This window comes from Melanotaenia boesemani, chromosome 9 (genome assembly GCF_017639745.1).
Source record: "Melanotaenia boesemani isolate fMelBoe1 chromosome 9, fMelBoe1.pri, whole genome shotgun sequence".
NCBI classification, from domain to species: domain Eukaryota; kingdom Metazoa; phylum Chordata; class Actinopteri; order Atheriniformes; family Melanotaeniidae; genus Melanotaenia; species Melanotaenia boesemani.
The window spans coordinates 23,455,028-23,470,016 of record NC_055690.1 but is presented as its reverse complement, the minus strand read 5'-3'; the positions used below and the strand labels follow the sequence as shown (position 1 = coordinate 23,470,016).

Here is a 14,989-nt window from a genome sequence, read left to right as displayed (position 1 = left end):
TCACCATCCAGAAATCTTTTAGACAGCTAATCCCACTGCAGTAAAAATCCATCACCTTTTTTTTATTTTTATTTTTTTCTTTTACTGAAGTAATGCCAAGTCTTCTGCTGTTAATTTTAAACCAGACAGAGGAAGATGATGAATTGTTTGTGGAGGAGATGATTTAAAGATAATGAAATAGGAAGATAGATGAGACTTGTAACAGATAACCTTGTTTAGATAAATCTTTCTTTAAAAACAGTAGCGGTACTGGGACTTGTACTAGGCTGCAGTAACTTATATGTTTTACGTGAACACCTGTGTCCTTGTCAATGCGACATCTGTAGGGAGAGGAACGGAGCTGCTCCTCGTCTCCCTCTGCTGTTAGAAGCTGATGCTGTAGTTGCTCTCCCTCTCCAGACACAAACACTTATACACCTCTGCTTTCTGTCTGCTCCATGGTGTGTACTTGTTGTTCAGACTGATGCAGTCATTCAGCGCTAACACACACACTCACACAAACACACACGCCCACAGGCTGTGGTACAGGAATGGGCTTTTTCTGGAAGCTGACTCACTTCATTTCAACACTACCGTAAATGGATAAAAAAAAGAAGGGAGGAAGAGAAGAAAGGGGGAGGAGGAAATTGCCAGAATGATGATGGAACATGTAAAGAAAAGTAAGCCAACTACCCACCCTTAATGACATAATTTCCTTGTCAGTATCCCCATTGTTTTATAAGTTTTTGTGAGCAGTTGCTACATTTGTGGGTTTATATGCGTATTTGAAAAACAGGTTTTTGTGTGTGATCATGTGTTAGTCTGTGAAGGGAAAAGACAGTTGACATGGCCTGAAAGATCCCCTAGCTAGCGGTCTACACAGGTTTCTGAGAGCCTGAGCTTTTGTGAAGTACTTTGGCCGGAGGAATGTATGCATGCCTGAATATTTGAGAGCTGAAGTGTGTGAGTCTGTGGTCTGTGTTTTGTTGAATTGGAATCTGAACCCCTTCACCTTCCCCTGCAGCTGTGAGAACTCCATCCAAAGAACACTTCTTTGCGAACACACACACACCCATCTCTCATACCCTAATTTTTTTTCACTTTCCTTTTCGCTTTTACCCACTAATGCTGTTAATACCTTTTCAAACGATCTTTCCTGCTCTCCTTCTCCTCTCCATTAGCCTCGATCCCTCTTTCCCTCTGACTGACTTGTACACTTGGCACTGTGGCCCACAGCTTGGCAGCACAGACTCAGCATAGAAAAGCTGTTTATTTGAGCTTCATACTTCATTAAAATGTCTTTGTAACAGTGCATCAGACATGGTAATGACAGCTGTCAAATAAAAACGTCTGCTTGGCTACTTTGCTTTGCTTTGACTTTTTGCCATCTGTCTCATTTTTGTCTCCCATTGTTTGCCTCATCATCTTTCATCTTTTCTTGTCTCCTCTTCTCAATTTGGTGTAATTCATTAAATTTCTGCTGTTATTTAAAGCATTTGGAAACACATCATACTTGCATTGGAATTAATTCAGTTGGTGTCAACAATGCTAAACCTGTGGTATTTATATGTATTTATGTTTAATAAACACTTTCTATGCCATACTGAAGCACATTTCAAACCATTTCTGCTTTAACTGCATTCACAATTAGTTAGAATGTAAATGTATGCCTTTTTCTTATGAAAGTGATTATTATGGCTCAGACAGTCATGTTTCCCCTGTAACTGTGAACATCATGTAAGCACAGTCTGTTAGAAAGAGCTGCCTGTCCAGATATTTTCAGAGGTCTAAGGTAATGTAAGTGACAATGCCTGTGTGTGTGTGTGTGTGGACGGTATGTTTAAGTTTTAATTTTAACTTAAATAGATTTTCTTGTTTTTATTATGACCCCAGAGCAGGTATGTCTTACTTGTCAAGCGCTGTGACACTCATAGTTAGAAAAGTGTTTTTCATCTTGTGCGACATAAATGGGTCTCTCGGTTACACAGGGATACTGTTGTATAAATTTTACTTATTTCTCTGGGAGTCTTATCATTGTATTAGCAGAATAAAAAAAAATACTGTTTTTGGCTTAGACACTTGAAAGTATGTTTAGAAAATTCATTCAAAAAATTGAATGAGTTCTATTTTATAACCTGATGAAGGTGACATGCTCCTAGAGCCTCATAAAACGGACAGCGAGGAAACAGGGAAGAAATAAGTGCTGTTATGGCCCTAAATGAATAATGTTACTACAAATGGCCGTGGAAGTTGACTGAGTTGATCTTTTCTCACTGGGAGCCCATGTTTCTTCTCGTTGTCTGTCCTCAGGCCTTGGATGGGAGAATCTATGAGCATGTGAAAGACTATCTGGTAGTGCTGTGTCGCACTGAGCTAGAGGCCTCCCAAGCAACGCACAACACCTACCAGTTCCTCTTGGACAAATCCACCAGGGTGAGTCGAATGTGGTGTAGGACTGCCAACCGCTCATTTGCAAGTTAGTTTTTGAAGAAGAAACAGATCCTCTTGATTTTGTAACCCTATAAAACTGCTTATTGTGCTGGTGCTATTTGTATAACTGGATTGAATGGGAGAATTTCAAACTTTGGGTTTCTTGCATTTTTAGGAGGGAAGTTGGGTCTTTGAGTCATTATGTCTAAGGGAACTATATTTTAACATTTTTCTAAATACAGTATATATTTGTTGTATTTCTGTGTGCATCACCAGACTACTTCCGTTTAAATGTATAAACAAGCTTGCATAGGTCTCAGTGTACTGTGCTCTGCCACTGGTCACCTGTGTTACAGTGTGGGACTGCTTTCTTATGCTTGCCTGCAAGTCTTTTGCTCACATGCATTTTCTAAAACATAGATTTTGCCCCAAATTTTGACTTCATCCCCTCACAAACAATTTTAATATGCTGAAATCTGAATTACTGAAAGATGTCTTCCAGGAGCCGGCTCTTTACCTGTCTGCAGGGATGACTGTTGTTTTGGTATCAGTACTGGTTGTATTTTTAAGTATTTGCAATATCAGTAGTCAGTGGGAAAACAATTTATGTACAGGCAGAAAAAGAAAAGTAGCAACAATAATAGTTAGTACAGAGTGATTTTGACTGATATTTGCATTCTCCAATGCAATCCTTTAAAAATTTTTTTTTTAAATTTTAGGGCTGCAGTGCAGAAGTCCTACTCATTTTAGTTTTCATTTTTGCCTCGACCATGCTCCTCACTTAACTTAACAAGTTCTTTTACTTAAATTCACACGTCAAAATCAAATCCAAAATCGGTGTACGAATAAAAAAACAAAACAAAAAAAACACTCACCCTTTGTAGATCTGAAATGTGTTTGTAAAAAATGATGCAGTTTGTTCCTTCACAGTTAGTGGCAGATGCAGTCAGCGTGGATTCACAGAGGTTAAAATAGATTCCAACAGAGTTTTTAAAGCAGCAAATTTATAATCAAATGAACAGGATTAACTATCTCCGTTCTGTTTTATCTCTCAGATAATACAAGAGTTCAATCAGCAGTTGTTTATGCAAGAGAATCCTGTGTTTCACAAAGCACACGACTTCCAGTTCCAGCCCAGCGAATGTGACACGGTAAGACTCAGATAGCTCCACACAGCTATGCTGTATTAACATCTATACCCATGCAGCAGTGTTATACTTTGTTAAAGGTCCACAGATTGTTTGCATATGAACCTGCTCAGTGCCAGACACTGTTTCTGTCCTTATGACAGATAGACACTCACACACTGAGACACATGTAGGTATGAACCAGCATTTCTACTCTACTACATGTTGGATGTTCCCTCCTTATATTCTTCCTCTCCCATTATGTAGTTTACATGTGTGGGCAACGTCCTTAGCTAATATCAGTGTGCTGAATTCCTGAAAAAGAATTCTCACTTTATTCTTACTGAATTTAAAAAAACACATTAAAACATTGGGGGCTGAGAGGTTTTCCAAACTGAGCCAAAGCTTTGATCATTCTTACTCTCTAGAGAAATCTTTGGGTCTTTTATATCCTGCTTTTGGAGATTTCTTCATGTTAGAAATTCAAGATGGAATAGTCCACTTAACTAGTGTCTGGAGACAACATAACAGACGCATGAATCAGCCCTGTCTTCTAATTTTGATTGCCAGTGCCAAACAATGTGTGTCCACTGGGAACTTATCTTTCTAGTGTTTGAATCTTTTATCTTTCACAAAAGCTCAACTAAAATCTTTTAAATTCAACTAGCTGCTGGATGCTAGAAATATTTAAGAGTATTGTCAAATGATCAGAGTCTGTGTGATCACAGTAGAACAGTTGGATGTGTGCCGTCTCACTCCTCTGGAGACTTGTTAACTATTTCAGACTTAGAAAGCAATGTCTCTTAGTGGACACAGTTCCTAATTCCTCCGTATGGAAGCTTTCCTTTTCTCCTGTGTCTGAGTCATATTGTTCTTTCTTCTACTTTCTATCTACGTCTCTCTTCTCAGCTTCTCTTCCCTCTCTGGTCTTTTTCCCTTTGCTGCTACTCAACATTTTTCTGTGTATAAATGTTCTACACCTTTTCTTGTGTCTTCTTGTTCCTGTTCAGTCTTATGCTAACACTTTCCCTTAACTTTTCCCCCATTAACCCCTCCTTGTATGTTTATGTGTTTGCACTGCTGCTCTTGGGTGTGTGGATGCCTCCTACCCATCTGTATGTGTGCACGGCAGACTCTGAGTTCGGTGCAGCAGCTGGTGGATATTGAACCGTCGCCCGTCAGTGCCATGAGAATGACCCTGGCACAGGTAGTCTTAACTGTTGTTAGCATCCCATCTTCATTTCCGACACAAACCATAGCTCATTTACTCCATCCATGTCCTGATACTTTGTCTGGCCTGATAACATTTACTTGAAAGTGTACTGTAAAGGAACCTTAACTTAAAATTTTCCTTCAGGTTTTCATCTACAAATTTAACTTTCTTGTTTGTTTCTGCTGCATGATCAGAATGAATTAAACTAAGATGAGTACATAGTCTTTAGGGTTGCTCTGTTGATAAAAGCAATGTTGCCTTAAAACTCACTATCTGTGATCATGACACCTGTGATAGATTTTCCCGAAAGGAGAAGCTTATTAATTGCTGTAATTGCTGGTTACTGATAGCACAGAACAGTGTTAGAGCATACAGTAAATTATGTCCCTTGCCTAAGCATACATTGATGTATAAGGCAGCGTTTTCTTTTCCTAGATTAAATTCTAATTAACAGTCAGACAGTAACTAGACTCAACTAAAATAAAAATATTTACATCCCATTTGTGTTATCTAGAAGTGTGGGTCCCTCCCTCTTCTTAAACAGACAGTGGACTAGCTATCACAACAAGTTAAGGCAGATTGAGCACATGACATATGCAAACAACTTTTTGCCCTCTCTGATAACACCCTGTGTTATTTTATTATTACAGGGCAAATTATGTTTTAGCTTACTAACAACTTTTGACACATCCTTATGCTCTAAAAATCTTTAGTTTTAAACATGGTTTTCCAGTCTGACTTAAAGAAGATGTTGTTCATCATTACAAATGGTGGTCAGGACCGTACCCATGTAAGTTTTAGTTTCAGTATAGATTCTCCTTATTTAGTTAATTATAGTCCAAGTTATTACAAAGAACTTCAGTTGTCAGAGAGCTATGTGCATTATGTCACAGTATGTGTCATAATATCATGTGCAGGGCTCTTGTGCAGACTTAAATGCACAAGGAGTACTTGCTGAGTCCAGAAGAGGAGACAAGAGAGATGACTAAATGCATAGTTAGATCCACGTATTTAGAAGATGTTTTGATCCAGCCACTAAACCATCAGCTAAGCTGAACAAAAACTACCCAAGTTGTTGGAAATAATGCAGAAAAATGACATGTCAGGGTCAGCCTTGCATTTCATTGGTTAATAAAGTGGATCACTTTTTCTGTTTGTACACTTTCAAAGTGTAATAACCATGTTTATGCTGCAGTTAAATTGCTCTGCTTTATGCTGTAATGCAGGTTGTGTGGGCACTTTGTTCTCCTATATACTCAAATGACTGTTATTATGACTTTTGATGTTGTAATTATAGTACAGCATGATCCATCATTTAGAGTTCACTGTGGCGTCCTTCACATTTCACCTCGTTCATAGGATGACTACCGGTACCTAGAATTTTGCCTGCTACTGAAGTTAGTTTCTCATTAACTTTTGTGACCATTTAAAAAAGAATTACCCTGGATATTCGACATAAACATATTTATAATCCAAGTCATTTAACAGGCTCTTAATGACTTACCACCATGTTGTAGGAGGGAGCTATGAGCTGATGTGAGAATGAGGACTTTAAATCAGCTGCATGACATTCAAAGAGAGGACTTGTGTATTTGTTGTGCCAGCATTAATTTTCATTACATTCAGATTCTTGTAGGTTACCTGATGTCCTTAATTTGATCAAAGTATCTGGACAAAAATTAGCTGAGCCATTTTTGAGATGTGTCATATTACAACCACTGTTTTAATCTAGTGTTCTGCCTCTCTCCCTTAACTCCCCGCAGTTCTCCAATGCCTGAATGTAATTAAGCTGTAAATCTCAAGTGTAATACTTTTCATCTCACACCTATCCTTACCCAGATTTATGCCCTAGTGTTACTAATTCAGCTCATAATTAATAGGAACGATTTGCTTAAAAAGGGAGTTTTAATTAAAATATTGTGTATTTAAATCCGATCACCACATGTTTATGATCAGATTATTAAAAACTTCTCAAGTCTGTGGAAAAACAGAAGTGGCATTGAGTTTATGTTCTTTCTTTTTTTCTCGTCTGAAGACATGTCATAGTTGTAATTTCTGGTCATTTTTGACATGTATGCATCTGATATATTTAACATTTGTCAGTGTCAAGCGAAGATAGTACAGATTTTGCACTGACTCCAGTCTGAGAGATTAGATTGAGTTGGAGATGCTGTTTAAAGCACAATGGGTATTGTATGGTTGAAAAGTCTCCTTGAACCAAATTTGTGGCATTTGATAGGCCACTGACACAGGCACTGTGACGGCTTGCTCTAGTAATAATTTACTGGAGCAAGCCGTCACAGTTGTGGGCAACAAAAGAAAAGAAAACTAAATTAGATTTAAGACTAGAAAGAACTCTTTTCAGGGAGCTTCTGCAGAACAAGAAGTAAGCTCTTTGTTTTGTGCATATACTTTCTGGCAGTCAGAAAAAATTAGATCAAGTGAAATCCATACGCAGACGTCTTAGAATTGTGCAGCAGACATCTTAGGGCCAATTTATACTTGCATGAGGGTATTCATTTGCTCAGCTCTTGTCCCCTGCAGATTGGTATTTGGTATACAACATATACAAATGGCTACAGATGGCAGTATAGTACACAGATTAGCCATAACATTATGACAGTATGCCTAATATGGAGTAATTCCTTCTCATACTTCTAAAAGAGCTCTAACCAATTAGGGCGCAAACATTTCAGGGTGTCCTGGAGTGTCTGGTACAGGACGTCTTGATCCTTTGGGCCATGTGGGTCGTGGGATGGAGTCCTTGTGGATTGGGCTTTCTTCCAACAGATGCCCTAAAATCGATATCAGGAGAGTTTGGAGGCTGGGTTAACACATCAGATCCTTTGTTGGGGCTTTTGAGTACTTACTTAGCAGTTCTCTGGGTCCCATTGGTGTCCTACTGGGGAAGGATGCTACTGTAGTGACAAGGTTTTATTATGCACCTAGTGGGACTGGTCTGCAGAAATGTTTAGCTAAATAACAATACATATGGGCACAGCGGATTTCTAAAATAGTCTGCACGATTTGGTCCAACCTTTTGCACAGTTGTTGATACAATTACTCCTAGCTGGAAGTGTTAGGGAGCACGTGCAAGATAATCTACAGTAAACAGAAGTTAGAAAATGATTAGGATGTGAAAATTGTTGTATTTTCTTTGCTTACATTTATGCTCTCACTCCAGAATATCTCTAGAACTTCAGTACATATATGAAAGTAGTTGAAGTGCCAGGATACAGGTTTTCAATGTAGTATTGTATCCTAACCATAATGAACAGTGTTACTCACTTTATTTGTCAGTGGTTATATTTTTTGAGGCTGAAAGAAGTTTGAATCTCAGCCTTGAGCGTTTAACCTTGATTTCTCTCACTAAAGTTAGCCAATTTAATAATAGATAACGATCTAGTAACAAACTATGTGAAGATGCAATTCCATATAGATAAAGTTCCAACATTATGGATGACATGAATATAAGATATAATACCATATATTTCTTCTTCTGAAAAACCTAATTAGTATTCTTTGAGACAGCACGATTAACAGAGGGCAAACAACATCCCAGCTGTCTGTAGTTTAATTAATCTTGCTAGTTCACATACAGTATTACAACTTGATCTTTGCCCAATAAAAACCTGGCCAACTCTAACTACAGAAAAAAGTGCAAAGGGGAAAAAAATGCGTACTGAAATATGCTGAGCTGTTTTGACTTGTGGAGTCTAGTGGAATGCAAGTTCTGTAGGAGTTTGAAAAGTCATGTTGGTGATTTTGTCTGAAAGTGTTTAAGCTTAAAGGCAGATTACAGCCATCTCTAAATAAAAATTACCACATGGATATAATTAATTATGAATGTTTTATTAGAAGACAATGCGGATTTGTTAACAGGCTTGCATATTTTGTGTTAAAAAAAAAAGTGCATATAAAAACCTGTGCCTTCTGCTCTCCCTCTTTGTAGCATACACAGATATACACACACTCTCACACACTCATGCTCTTGCACATGTGGCTTTAATAGCAGTTATTTTGTTCTGAGAAGATAACTGAGCCTTGCAACACATGCTGTATTCATCATGTGAGAAGAAAACAATCGCTTTCACACTTTCTTGAGCTTAATTAACAGCTTCAGCATATCACACACCTTGAGCTGTTAACGCTGACATTTGTACTTATGTGTGTTTGGCTGTGTGGGGGCTTGTGTGTTACCAATGCCTGCCTGTTTTTGTGTGCGTGTGCTTGCGTATGGTTGTTTGTATTAGAGTCGTCAGCTGGAATCAGAGTCGGGGACGACGGAGGAGCACAGTCTGAATAAGGAGGCCAGGAAATGGGCAACCAGAGTGGCCAGAGAGCACAAGAATATCATCCACTGCAAGAGAGTAAGAATAAACAAGTCAAATTTAGTTCAATACTCAGACACTCTCCATTTCTAATCAAGCTGTATGTGTGTCTGTGTGTTGCTTTCAGTCATTGGAAGAGTGTGAAAGTCATGGCTTACCCCCCACTGAGCAGGGCAGACTAGATCTGGAACTGAAGATAGAAGACACCAAAGAAATGATGCGCAAAGCTGAGGTCTGTGACTCACATTGTCAACATTTACTGTTGTTTCATCTGCGTTTAAACTCTTCTATGTGAAGCTTTCATGCTGTTATGTGTTCAGATGGGCTCCCTCTTTGTTTTCTTCTCCGGGTAAAAACATACAAAGTTGAGTGAATTGAAAACACAGAAATAGGCTGCAGTGCTATTACACATGTGACAACCTATAGAACGGACAGATAAATTATTCTGTTTCAACAAAATTTTAGTCACCGAGCTTGTAAATATAGTTTTATGTATGTGAGCTGTTAGCATAAAATGGCCTATCACTGAAGATGTGTATCCAGGTTTTTGGACATCACTTGTTTGACATTGTAGAAATGTCAACTAGTTTTCTGACTGTAACATCAGTGTAACTGTAGCTTTGGAATTTAGTCCTCTGTTAAAGTGATATAAAGTCTACTCAGCCTTAAAACATATGAACACACACAAGCCTGCAGCATTGTTGCAACAAATGTAAAACTCACAAGGATCAGGAGCAAGTCAACAATATACATTTTGTTTTTTTTTTTGCAGAGGTTTAAACGTGTTTACAGATTAACATTTGTTTATATGCCTCAACATGACAGGATGCATACATTATAGCAGTGTCATGATCTCTGAGTTTAGCATTCAAGTACATTACAACATATGATTCAGATTCTAAGCTATCTTTTTGTTATTTCACGCTTTTCTTCTTTCCACATCACTCAGCGTTTTCTTTTGCCAGCTTGTCTATCAGTTATGCTTTGAAACTGACAGATGCAACTCATTACACACTGACTGAGGCCAGCACATAGTCTCTTATTCTTCTCTTTTTTTATTTTTCATTCAAGTCTCACTACATGTACTCTGCTTTTCTGCCTCACTGAGCTTATTTTCAGCCTTTGTTGCCGCTTCACTGTTATTCTGATCAGGCTTGGGATATTTGGCACCCTCTGCTGTTAGATTTATTGAAAAACAATTCTTATATACAATGTTTTTGCTTAGTGTTTGTCAATGTGTAATCATTAAAAAAATGTAATCTGTGATTTGACATAAAGAATAATTAGGGAGGTTTTTCTTTGTATGACCTCATTTGTACCAAATGAAGTCATAAAATGAGGTCTGATGTTTACAGAGCTCTTATCTCCTGCTCATAAAGGAAGTGAAAGTGAGAGACATTGTGTAGGTTCGGTTTCTGGACAGAGCCTCTTTCAATAGTAATTCAGCACCTTGTGAGAGTATGAAGCTCAGGCCTGTGAAAGTTACAGTAAAAGTTAGTTTGTAGATAAAAGATATGTGTGAGTAATTCAGATTTTTGCCTGACATCAGACAGAGTTGCCAACATGCTCGTAACTCATGGTTGTGGACAGATGTGAAAATATGAGGCTAGGAATGTTTTGCCCTGTGGAAGTTTCATGACAATACTTTGGTATCATCTGAAGTTAAAAAAAAGCAGCAATAAATCAGTAAGTAAGTCTGTGTTTAATAAAAACTGGAACAAGACACTGCTTTTCTCCCTCTAAAAGGACTGGAACATTTATTATTGAAATAAAATTTCACAGCATGATTAACTAATATACATGATTTGGAATCTGGTTAAGAAAATAGTCAAAATTCTCAGAAAATTAAATGTGTAATATATTCTTTTATAAATTATTAATGATCTTACTCTTACCCCTCTGCTCCATTAGAGCTTTTTAATAAAACAGCAGGTTTCCAAGTTCAGTAATAAAGGAGGAAATCTTTCAAAATCCCTAAGAGAGGTACATGCCTTCTATTCTATCAATAGTTTTCAGATCTTACACATTCATGTCATACAGATCCTCCAGAACAGATTTAAAATTATTCAGGCTCATATTTACTCTAAAAAAATAAGAAAATTCCTCATATTATGACCCTCTACCAATGCAACAGATCATGCTAATATGCTTTCTGTTTCACTGTAATGTCTTATAAAAGTTAAAGCTAACTAAAAATGTTTAATTTTATCTTTAGAATGCTTATGTGCATCTTTGCCATCTTCTTGCAGAGGATGAGATAGGGAACCACAGAGGGAAGATGCTCTATCTATCCTGAGCTTTTAAAGATTTTTGCTGCCTCCTACAGACATGCGCACCATGCATTCAGACAGGGAGTAGGTCAGGCCCCGAGACCCATTTCAGCACGAGTGAACAAAACTAATAAGTACTGGAAAATCGATTGAAAGGATCTGCTCAGAACTTAGTTACAGTTTGCCCACACTGAACCTTTGCAGACGGGGTTGGACACATTTGAAAGGCTGTGTTCACATACAGCTGGTGTTATATGTAACTCCACTTTGTACAGCATTTTTCTCTTAGTTTATTTATTTATTTATTTTTTTTAACCTAACTGTTGTATTGATTACAGTTTCTCAGCTGGATTGTCTGTCTAAGCTTGTGCTGTCTGCCCTCCAGTAATCTGTATTCCCACCACTGGCTGTTTATTCTGTTGATTCAATAGAATGACTCACTGCTATAAATTATTTAAGGAATGTTTTTTTGCTAGTATAAAGGGCAAAATTTGAACTTTTCTCCCTTTTTGTTTGGTTTGTTTATGGTCCAAGGGCAATGACCAAGATTTGTGTTTTCACGTAATATTTGTAAGGTGTTGCTAACAGGAATAAACAGAGGCACTAAAGGAGAACAGGTCTTTATTGATCAAATTATTGAAGTCTGACTCGATTCTTTGGTGGAAGGGAGCTTTCAGTCATCAATCTGCTCTGTCAGCACGATTGAGAGAGAACAGAAGCAAGCAACAAAAGAACATATTGATGAAAACAGTGAGAGAAAACAAGACTAAGGAGATGTAACATGGAGAAGAAGAGGTGAGACTCTCATGGGTTCACCAGACTGGTAGTTATTGCTTCATTACATTGCCTCATTAAGAAATCACAGTACAATCCAGAGATCAGTCTGAATGATTTTTTATAAAGGAAACTATATGACATAGATTTATCACATTTTGGGATATAAACTCAGCTTATAGCATTCAATTAGGGGTGCCTCTGTAGGTGAAATTCCTAAAAGAAATTATATTTAGATGCATATTATGTTCATGTTTGCTTTGGTTGACCGGTCCATTTAAATCAGGTTTTCCTTCATGCATGAACCCATTCTGTTATCTGAGATGTATCCTGTCTGTGTATAAACTAAGATCCAAACTGTTAAATAAACAAGCAGAAAGACTGATATGAAAAAAAGATTGTTGGTCAGTGATGGATCCTTTACCAATCCCCACCCCTTCTCTCTCCAAAGACAATAAAGTTGAAAGCTGAAGCTCGCTTGGACCTTCTGCGGCAAGTGGGGGTTGCTGTGGATACCTGGCTGAAGAGCGCCATGAACCAGGTCTGTGCTGTCTGTGAGAGATGGAAAAAACACATACTGCCTCTGAGTGTGTGTGTGTGTTTTGTTTGTAAGCATTACCTTCTCTCTGCCTGACTTGTTTTATTCAGACAGGTGTGAAGTGCTTGGTGAATAGAAATCCTCTTGCACATGATTTATATTCTGTGTGTGTGCTTCTTTTTGGAATATGAGTATAAAACACCCACTTTCCCTCTGCATGCTGTAGGTGATGGAGGAGCTGGAGAATGAACGTTGGGCCACTTACACTTCCCACGATCCCTCACTGTCGGTGAGACACTTCTCCTCACTGTGCCTGTACTGCTGCCTTTTTTCTTTTGCCAAGTCAGCACAACGTCACCTGTTCTCACAAAAACAGAAGGGTTATTTATAAAATGTGAAAATATTGGATGAATTTGGCATACCAGGGCTGTCATCATTAAGCCCTTTTGTGAAGGGAGAAAGATAGTCACAGCATAAACACTCACAACAATCATGTTTAATTCAATAACGTCATCCCAAAGAGTTGAGTTGTAATAATTTGTACCAACAAAAAATCCAAAGAGGTTAAATTATTTTTTTTTTCTGTCTTTTCTTAAAAAATCTTGATAGAAAATGTTCACATCTGACATAGTTGATGGGAGTATGTGGTAAATAGTTTAAAGCAATCAGAAGAAAGAAGCCACTAGTAAGAAAACACAGTTAGGATTGAACAGGAAAATAGAATACCTAAGCCAGTGAGCTAAATGTAGCTTTAAAACAATTATTTTAAACTTTTGTGAATTTGTTATTGATTTTATTGACTTTGGACTAATGGTAGTTGCACAGTTGCTTTTCATCCAAATGAGGCAGGAAAGTGGCAACAGTTTTTGTATATAATCAAGATGGGAAATAATTTGCATCTCATAGCCTATTGTAATCTACGTCAAATAAACAGATTCTAGTTGAACTCATTGCAGGATACTAATAGTAACTTGTTGAAGCTCATGAGCACTGCAACATGTAAACACTATACCAGGGTTTTTCTGTCTTGGCCCTGGGAGCGTCCTACTCTGCATGTTTCTGTGTTACGACACACCTGATTCAATTGCAAAACTCTGTTTTTCAACTTGTCATCGTACTCGTCTGAAATCTTTTGAATGACTCAGTCATTTAAATCAGATGTGCTGGACCAGGAAAACATAAAAAGAGACATACAAGGTATCACCCCAAGGTCAGATTCCAAAACAATGGGATATATTGTAGTTTGTATTATTACAATGCTAGTGAGCAGATTATAGAGCAGGACCAAGAAGTAGAATATTTGTCTAGTAACTGTCAGATCTGTCTGGGTGGGAAACTTCTGCCCATAGAGCTCTCGACAGGCACTTTTGTTTTCTGGTGGCTTTCTAATCTTACTGCTGTTGTATACAGGACTATGTGATGAGGTTCATTTGTTTTAGTGGGTGTGAAGGTTGTTCTAAATTGTCAGATGAATTGGTCTAAAATTTGTGGGCTTTATAAAGACCATGAAATCACTAGTGTTTGACTTGTCTGGAAAGTTGGAATGTCACACCTAAGGCAAAGTACAGAAGTACCTTTTTCCCACACAATAGAAGTTGTGGCTATCTATGTTGCTTGTGTGATCGCCTGCTTAATCCACTTTGTAGGTCACTGAATATGTATTTTAATCACAACTAAAGCATTAAATGGTCTTCCCAATGGATTTTCTGCACTCATTTCAGCACATTCAGAAATTGAATTTTAAAGTCTGAACACAGTACCTCACAATCATTGACTTTTTTTTGTAAGATTTTGTTACACGGTAAGTAAAAATCACCCAATTACGATAGCTCTGCTGACAAACTGAATTATATAAATTGTAAGACGATTGACCTCATTGCTACAGTCTAATCATCCATCACACCAATAACAGCCTCTTAAAACAGCCCATGGCACCAGGGGAATACTGATGTAGTCCTCACACAACTTGCTGTTTCATTTTTATGACCATTAGCTTTAACAGCAGAATAAGCTGAATACTGAGCCGAAGGCTTGACATGTATTCGATATGTGTGTTCAGAGGCTGCAGTGGAAGTTTTCACTTCCAAAATAACCAGTGATAATAGATTTCTACTAACAAAAATGTCAGTAACGCTAATAATATTTGTTGAGATTTGTCTAAAAATTACACTTAAAGGTCACATGTCAAAGTTAAGTTATGCATATTTTTTTCCAAATTGTGGGTTGTTTATGTTTGTGCATTCTTGTTGGTCTTTTTATTGGCTTTATAAGCAGGTCGGTGTTTGTCCATCAATAGAAGAGTAGTCCCTTGCAGGACTTTGTGAGGA

The 14,989-nt window shown here is 37.7% G+C and overlaps 2 protein-coding genes across 3 annotated transcripts in view; one reads left to right on the top strand and one right to left on the bottom strand.

Annotated features, from left to right (window-relative positions):
* p2ry2.1 (purinergic receptor P2Y2, tandem duplicate 1) overlaps window positions 1-3,537 on the bottom strand; it is a 42,912-nt gene extending 39,375 nt beyond the window's left edge. The window contains exon 1 of the mRNA XM_041994600.1: window positions 3,285-3,537. The gene's annotated coding sequence lies outside the window, so the exon portion shown is untranslated. The remainder of the gene's footprint in view (window positions 1-3,284) is intronic.
* LOC121645853 (F-BAR and double SH3 domains protein 2-like) overlaps window positions 1-14,989 on the top strand; it is a 58,722-nt gene that overhangs the window by 33,177 nt on the left and 10,556 nt on the right. The window contains exons 9-15 of one of the 2 annotated variants that reach the window (XM_041994597.1): window positions 2,290-2,412; window positions 3,465-3,560; window positions 4,669-4,743; window positions 9,003-9,119; window positions 9,208-9,312; window positions 12,576-12,665; window positions 12,889-12,951. In XM_041994597.1, coding sequence (XP_041850531.1) covers window positions 2,290-2,412; window positions 3,465-3,560; window positions 4,669-4,743; window positions 9,003-9,119; window positions 9,208-9,312; window positions 12,576-12,665; window positions 12,889-12,951 — 669 coding nt within the window. The remainder of the gene's footprint in view (window positions 1-2,289; window positions 2,413-3,464; window positions 3,561-4,668; window positions 4,744-9,002; window positions 9,120-9,207; window positions 9,313-12,575; window positions 12,666-12,888; window positions 12,952-14,989) is intronic. The other variant, XM_041994598.1, reaches the window with a different exon arrangement.